Source organism: Mandrillus leucophaeus, unplaced genomic scaffold (genome assembly GCF_000951045.1).
Source record: "Mandrillus leucophaeus isolate KB7577 unplaced genomic scaffold, Mleu.le_1.0 Scaffold250, whole genome shotgun sequence".
In the NCBI taxonomy this organism is placed as follows: Eukaryota; Metazoa; Chordata; class Mammalia; order Primates; family Cercopithecidae; genus Mandrillus; species Mandrillus leucophaeus.
This window is the reverse complement of record NW_012102588.1, coordinates 3,022,648-3,030,952: the sequence shown is the minus strand read 5'-3', so window position 1 is coordinate 3,030,952 and position 8,305 is coordinate 3,022,648. Positions and strand designations below refer to the sequence as shown.

The following is an 8,305-nucleotide window of genomic DNA, read 5'->3' as shown; positions in this document are numbered from 1 at the left end:
CCCAGTAATGGGATGGCTGAGTCAAATGGCATTTCTAGTTCTAGATCCTTGATGAATCACCACACTGTCTTCCACAATGGTTGAACTAATTTACACTCCCATTAACAGTGTAAAAGCGTTCCTATTTCTCCACATCCTTTCCAACATCTGTTGTTTCCTTTTTTTTTTTTTTTTTGAGACAGTGTCTCCCTCTGCCACCAGGATGCAGTGCAGTGGCGCAATCTCGGCTCACTGCAACCTCCTCCTCCCAGGTTCAAGTGATTCCCCTGCCTCAGCCTCCAAAGTGACTGGGACCACAGGCATGCACCAGAACACCTGGCTAATTTTTTGTATTTTAGTAGAGATAGGGTTTCACCATGTTGGCCAGGATGGTCTCGATCTCCTGACCTCATGATCCCCCTGCCTCGGCCTCCCAAAATGCTGAGATTACAGGCATGAGTCACTGTGCCCAGCCTGTTTCCTGACTTTTTAATGATCGCCATTCTAACCGGGGTGAGTTGGTATCTCATTGTGATTTTGATTTGCGTTTCTCTAATGACCAGTGATGATGAGCATTTTTTCATATGTCTGTTGGCTGCATAAATATCTTTTTCTGAGAAGCGTCTGTTCATATCCTTTGCCCACTTTTTGATAGGGTTTTTTTTTCTTGTAAATTTGTTTAAGTTCTTTGTAGATTCTGGACATTCGCCCTTTGGTCAGAGGGATAGATTGCAAAAATTTTCTCCCATTCTGTTGGTTGCCTGTTCACTCTGATGATAGTTCCTTTTGCTGTGAAGAAGCTCTTTAGTTTAATTAGATCCCACTTGCCAATTTTGGTTTTTGTTGCCATTGCTTTTGGTGTTTTAGACATGAAGTCTTTGCCTATGCCTATGTCCTGAATGGTATTGCCCAGGTTTTCTTCTAGGATTTTTATGGTCCTAAGTCTCTGTTTAAGTCTTTGATCCATCTTGAGTTGATTTTTGTATAAGGTGTAAGGAAGGGGTCCAGTTTCAGTTTTCTGCGTATAGCTAGCCAGTTTTCCCAACACCAATGATTAAATAGGTAATCCTTTCCCCATTTGCTTGTTTGTGTCAGGTTTGTCAAAAATAAGATGGTTGGAGATGTGTGGTGGTATTTCTGAGGCCTCTGTTCCGTTCCATTAGTCTGTATATCTGTTTTGGTACCAGTACCATGCTGTTTTGGTTACTATAGCCTTGTGTTATAGTTTGAAGTCAGGTAGCATGATGCCTCCAGCTTTGTTCTTCTTGCCTAGGATTGTCTTGGCTATGCAGGCTCTTTTTTGGTTCCATATGAAGTTTAAAGTAGTTTTTTCCAATTCTATGAAGAAAGTCAGTGGTAGCTTAATGTGGATCTCATTGAATCTATAAATTACTTTGGGCACTATGGCCATTTTCACGATGTTGATTCTTCCTATCCATAAGCATGGAATGATTTTCCACTGGTTTGTGTCCTCTCTTATTTCCTGGAGCAGTAATTTGTAGTTCTCCTTGAAGAGGTCCTTCACATCCCTTGTAAGTTGTATTCCTATATATTTTATTCTCTTAGTAGCAGTTGTGAATGGGAGTTCACTCCTGATTTGGCTTTCTGTTTGTTAGTTATTGGTGTATAGGAATGCTTGCGATTTTTGCACATTGATTTTGTATCCTGAGACTTTACTGAAGTTGCTTATCAGCCTAAGGGAACTTTTGGCTGAGACGATGGAGTTTTCTAAATATACAATCATGTCATGTGCAGAGACAATTTGACTTCCTCTCTTCCTGTTTGAATACCCTTTATTTTTTTCTCTTGCCTGATTGCCCTGACCAGAACTTCCAATACCATGTTGAATAGGAGTGGTGAGAGAGGGCATCCTTGTCTTGTGCCAGTTTTCAAAGGGAATGCTTCCCGTTTTTGCCCATTCAATATGATATTAGCTGTGGGTTTGTCAAAAATAGCTCTTATTTTGAGATACATTCCATCAATACCCAATTTACTGAGAGTTTTTAGCATGAAGGGGTGTTGAATTTTGTTGAAGGCCTTTTCGGCATCTATTGAGATAATCGTGGTTTTTATCATTGGTTTTGTTTATGTGATGGATTACATTTATTGATTTGCGTATAGGGATGAAGCCAACCTGATCGTAGTGGATAAGCTTTTTCATGTGCTGCTGGATTTGGTTTGCCAGTATTTTATTGAGGATTTTTGCATTGATGTTCATCAGAGATATTGGCTTGAAATTTTCTTTTTTTGTTATGTTTCTGCCAGGTTTTGGTATCAGGATGATGCTGGCCTCATGCAATGAGTTAGGGAAGTTTCCCTCTTTGTCTATTGTTTGGAATAGTTTCAGAAAGAATGGTACCAGCAAAAATATGGAACGCTTCATGAATTAGCATGTCATCCTTGCACAGGGGCCATGCTAATCTTCTATGTATCATTCCAATTTTAGTATATGTGCTGCCGAAATGAGCACACCACCTTTGTCTCTTACTGTTTCTACACACATTACTTAAGCTCAACCCACCTAAAAACATAATTTCTGTTTTATTAATACCCCAGTGTTTTCACTAATGTTCTTGCCTCTGCCAAAACTATTCTTAACAACTTTCCCCACTTGTCAAAATTTTTACCCATCTTGGTTAACATTTCCCTATCTGCAATATTATTTCATCTAGAAATAGTATCTCCTTCTACTTCCCATTTCTAGATTATTCTGAAGCAAACTCAAGATGTCACATCACTTTACCTTAAATATTTCAGTATCTCTAAAAGATAAAAGTACTATTTAAAAAGAACCACAATACTATTACCAGGCATAAATAATAATTATTTAACATCATCAGCTATGTCATTCAAGTTTCCCACAGTCTGGATTTTGCTGATTATATCCCTGTGGTGTCAATGAACATGCTCTTCTATCCCCTGTATTTCCCACAAATTAATGGTTAGAACTAGAGGCTAAATCATATCCTGGCTTGCTTGTGTCTTGGATAACTACTTCCTAAGTGCTGTTATATACTTTCATTAGAGGGACATAGCTGGTCTATCTCTTTTGAGAATGTTATCAGTCATTGATGTTCATTACTAGGTCCCTTCATGAGGGGTTGAAAAAAAGATAGTATTGGAATTTTATCATTCTTTCTTCATTTACAAACTATACCACCAACATGTGATGTTACTATAAGACATATAATATTGTGTGCATGTATGTATACTTTTAGAAAGAGAAATTTCCCTTCATCAACTATTTGGTTACTCAGAGATACAGTACATACAGAGAAAGCAGAAGAAATGTTTGGTTCTATTTACCAATTTTCAAAGTAACAAGTTGGTTTGCTGGCATACTGTAAGTTGACCAATAATTTTTATTTTAATATATTATGAACTCATGTATTTAAACATATTTGATGTTTTAAACCATTGCAGTTATTCTCTTTATTGATGCTTAAATTGTATCATCTTTAACAGTGAGAACCAATTGGAGTTGCCTCTTGGATCTTTTTGAGTTGTTTTTCATAGCTGCCTTGTTTTCCAGTATGACAAAATGTTCCATGGTCATATTGTACATTTCCTGCCCCATAGGTGAAATCTCCCATTTCTTCAATGATTTTTAGTTCCTTTTAAAAGGAAATGGGAGTGTAGAGATCACATTCTGGGCATTACTGGATAGGTAATTGTTTCTGGGCCTTTTCAGTAAACAAAGCTAGATTTTGTTATTGTTTTGTAGCTTTTTTAAGATAAAGTACTTTATGAGTTCATACAGCTACTTCCAATTCAAGCCCAGAATTTACTTAACTTCACCAATCTTATATGTATACTGCCTTCATGGATTTTTTTCTGATCACCTCAGCCAGAAATGATCACTCTTCCTTTGAACCACATCACCCACTTCAACACTTTTATAGTAATCAACATATTAACCTTTAATTTATTGTCATTTCTATATATGTCTGATTTTCTCTACCAAATGGTAAGGAATTTGAGGATAGAATCCATCCTTTGTTACTCTTTGTTAAATAAAGATAAAATTCCTAAAGTGCTGATATATTTCCTGACACATAAATACCACTTTCTCTTTGTATTCCTTTAAAAATGGAACCGTATTATACATGTACTAAAAATTATATAAATGAGAGTTAAATGAATAAATACAAATTGGATTTATGTTAAACTTTTCAGATATAGTGTACTAGAAACTCCAATTTTAGTGGCAATTAATTTAAAGATATTAAGGTTGTTGGAAATAATTTTTATTTAACAGATATAAAAACTTCTTAACATTTACAAATTGTACAAAGATTGGTAGCTTAGATATTTTTTTAAAAATGCTATACTAAGAGAAAAAACTAAAGACCACGACAATATTCCACATTATAGGTTGAGAGAATGTGACTATGAAGTATTCTAATCAACTAAAAAAAATATTGAAACCACCTTTGATTGAAGTAAAATGAATAATGCTAGATTTAAAGACAGTGTGAAGTCACACTTTGGTCTGTAACCATGTTTATTACATAAACTTACTTAAAATGTCACTTAAATGAACCATTCCAAGGTATAATAAAAAAAAGAGGTAGCAAATGAAAATTAAAGCATTTATTTTGGTAGTTCTTCAATAATGATGCGAGAAACTGAATTCCATCCAGTAGAAGCATCTCCTTTTGGGTAATCTGAACAAGTGCCAACCCAGATAGCAACATCTACTAATCCAGCACCAATTCCTTCACAAAGTCCTTCCACTGCAAGACAAAGATGAAAGTTACATCTTTCTTTTGAACAAAGAGCAAAATCCTTTAGTTACATTTTATAACTTTAGAAAGCTAGTTTGTAATTCTGTTTAATGTAATGCTACTTAAACATTCTAATACTTGATAAGGTTTTCATAATAAAGTCCTCTTTTTCTAAATTGATACATAAATATTTTTAAAAGATGTATACATATCCATTCTATGATACAAGTTTAACAGTCAGTGTTCTTATAGGTTTCAATCTTAAAACCAGAATTTGTATAGTTACAGAGATAACTTAAAACAGCAATTTATTTGAGTAAACAAAGAAGGGCTATATATACTTTTAGAAGCCAAGACTTTCATCTGATATGCAAGTCTTTTTTAAAAAAGAAAACGCTTTCCAACACTTATCTGCTGATAAGTGATGCTAGACAAGTAGACGAAATAACTTTTTTTTTTTGAGATGGAGTCTCACTCTGTCGCCCAGGCTGGAGTGCACTGGCGCGATCTCAGCGAACTGCAACCTCCGCCTCCCAGGTTCGAGCAATTCTCCTGTCTCAGCCTCCTGAGTAGCTGGGACTACAGGCACGTGCCTCCACACCTGGCTAATTTTTTGTATTTTTAGTAGAGATGAGGTTTCACCGTGTTAGCTAGGATGGTCTTGATCTCCTGATCTCATGATCTGCCCACTTCGGCCTCCCAAAGTGCTGGGATTACAGGCGTGAGCCACTGTGCCCACCAGAAGAAATAACTTTTATAACATTAAAAGAAATTCTACATAATCATTACACCAGTCCTTCAATCTAGGAATCCCATTTTACACAGAATTTCCTCATAGTGAAAAAACATAAACCACCCCCCCAAAAAAAAACCTGCTTTTCCTCTGTGTTTTTATGCATTATAATTATGCACCTTTTCACATGTCCTCTGGACTTTCAACTACTAACAATACAAGTTGCATTCCATCTTACCAAAGTCTTCTCTTAAATTAAAAAAAAAATCCCTTAGTGACCATTTTAGCAGGCAAAAAGACATGGTACCTTTGATGTATGTGTAAAGCTGGAGAAGAAACTGTAGGTTGGCAGATTCTTTAAGAAAATGAATCCTGGTTTTCTGTCCTTGTGATAGTTTGCTCACTCGTAGGTGGGAATTGAACAATGAGAACACCTGGACATAGGGCAGGGAACATCACACCCCGGGCCTGTCGTGGGGTTGGGGGCAGGGGGAGGGATAGCATTAGGAGAAATACCTAATGTAAATGATGAGTTAATGGGTGCAGCAAACCAACATGGCACATGTAGACCTATGTAACAAACCTGCATGTTGTGTACATGTACCCTAGAACTTAAAGTATAATAATAATTTTAAAATAGAAAGAAAATGAATCCTGATATATAAGCGCTGTAGTGGATGACTTCATGTGACTGGTTAGGCTTCCTATTTGATTGAGGTTAGTGCATTCCTGCTGAGACCCAGGGATGTAGGTCTGAAGCAATCTACTTACCTAAACTATCACAGGAGTAAATCCAAGGCAAGTCTCTCAGAATCCAGGGACCTGTCTCTGGTTCAGGCCTCTTCCCAAGTTGGGGGAACTAAATAGTAGGCCCACAATCCCATTTAATCTGGTACTCTTAGTACCATGACAAGTGGAAATGCCTAGAAATGCTCATGTTTTCCCAAGGTCTTGACAGCCATGGCCTAGAAACTTGTTCACTTCCCCCTATGGCCTAAGGACATCAGACAAGCTTGGGTCTTGCATCAGCCTCATCTAAGGAGAGTCAAATGGTCACTTCATGGTCTTTAGCAGACGAAATAATGTTGAATGAATATTTTTGCTGTGATAATGTAGTATGATAGCTTGTTAAGTGAAAACGATATGTTAGATTGGGAGTTCTCAACCTGTTTTCCTCTTAGACCCATGTAACAGATGACAACCATTTGTCAAACTCCCATGGGCATATCAAGGCTTTAAGCCATACTCTGATATGCTAACTGTAAGTGCACCCCTTTCCTTTCCCTTAAGAGAGACTATCAGTATGTCAGAGACAGTGATTCTATTACAGAGATAACTTTTAACCCACAATAATACAAAACTGTTCATAACAAATTACTTGTGACACTCCACCCAACTGATCACACCAAATGAGTTTGCACACAATGGTTGGCAAATGCTATGTTAAATTATTTATAAAGTATATGCATGTATAGGTCACAGTTCCTGGGCCTAAGGGCTTACATTAGCAAAATATTAACACACACCTTAAAGATAACAGAATAGAATGTAAGTTGCTTATATCAACTACTGTCTAAACATATCACTTCCTAATCAAATTTTATTTTTAATATCTAGATTCTTATTTTAAAGACTGTTTCTTAGATGGGAAGCATGTATCTAAGGACTTAGTGAAGAAGGTTTTTAATCTGATTACAAAGAGAACTGGAAGCCAAGAGAACAGGGAGTCAGTTTCTGCTCTCCTGAACACTGATTCTACTTTCCTGTGTAAGATGCTGTATTTCCCTGGGTTTCTCAATATGCAAAGAGAGGGGGTTAAAATCTCATCTTTATGTTTTAAGGATATTGTGAGGATCTGAGGGAAAATGTGGAGGGCATGCCCTTGATTGCTTAGGAATAAATTGGTTTTGGGGTTCAATATCTGACTTGGAGCCCCAAATAATGCTGAAATGTTATTTCTGAGGGAAGGGAAGAGTGAGATTATCTCCTCCCTCCCCTCAACCATTTTTAAGTATAAGATTAGTGAAAAATCTCTCCAAGAAATTAAGAGAATGATGCTAACCAGATGTACAGTTTCTTATTTTTCTTATGTGAAAAGGCATATGAATATAACAGTATGAATATAACTTGCTGATGCTACCAGGCTGTGCCATCATGGTGTGCCATCCACCACAACTCAAGAAACCAAAATGGCCGACAACTAAATATTGATAGTGGTGTCTCTAGAGGATGAGATTAATAGTTTTTGTTTTGTTTTGTTTTTTGTTTCTTTAACTCTTCTACTTCTGGTATTTTCTAAACTTTCTTTAATGAATCTTAAAATAGAACAAACAGGCTGGGCATGGTGGCTCATGCCTGTAATCACAGCACTTCGGGAAGCTGAGCAGCAGGATCACTTGAGGTCAAGTGTTCAAAGTTGCAGTGAGCTATGATCCTGCCACTGTACTCCAGGCTGAGCAACAGAGTAAGACCCTGTCTCTAAAATAAATAAATAAATAAACAAACAAATACATAAGTACATAAAACAACCCAATGATATTTTTCTGACAGTTTAAGTGACCACTGAATGTCTTTTTTCTCATACTAGGTGGAAACAGAGAATACAGAAACAGTATAAAAATTTTCTCTTTTACAAATTCAGCAAACAGTATCCACCCTTTTAAAGGATAAGGCAGAAAAATCAGTTAGTCTGAGCCAGTGGTTCTCAATTTTGGCTGAACATTAGAATAACCAGGAGATTTTTTTTTTTTTTTTTTTTTTTGAGACTGGGAATTGCCCTGTGGCCCAGGCTGGAGTGCAGTGGTGCGATTTTGACTCACTGCAACCTCCGTCTCCCCGGTTCAAGAGATTCTGCTGGCTCAGCCTC

General features: G+C 36.8%; 1 protein-coding gene across 2 annotated transcripts in view; it reads right to left on the bottom strand.

Moving 5' to 3' along the window:
* Window positions 1-4,204: 4,204 nt before the first annotated feature.
* CTHRC1 (collagen triple helix repeat containing 1) overlaps window positions 4,205-8,305 on the bottom strand; it is a 19,277-nt gene continuing 15,176 nt past the window's right edge. For both annotated transcript variants that reach the window (XM_011983504.1, XM_011983505.1), the window contains exon 4: window positions 4,205-4,715. In XM_011983504.1, coding sequence (XP_011838894.1) covers window positions 4,573-4,715 — 143 coding nt within the window. In that variant the 3' untranslated portion in view covers window positions 4,205-4,572. The remainder of the gene's footprint in view (window positions 4,716-8,305) is intronic.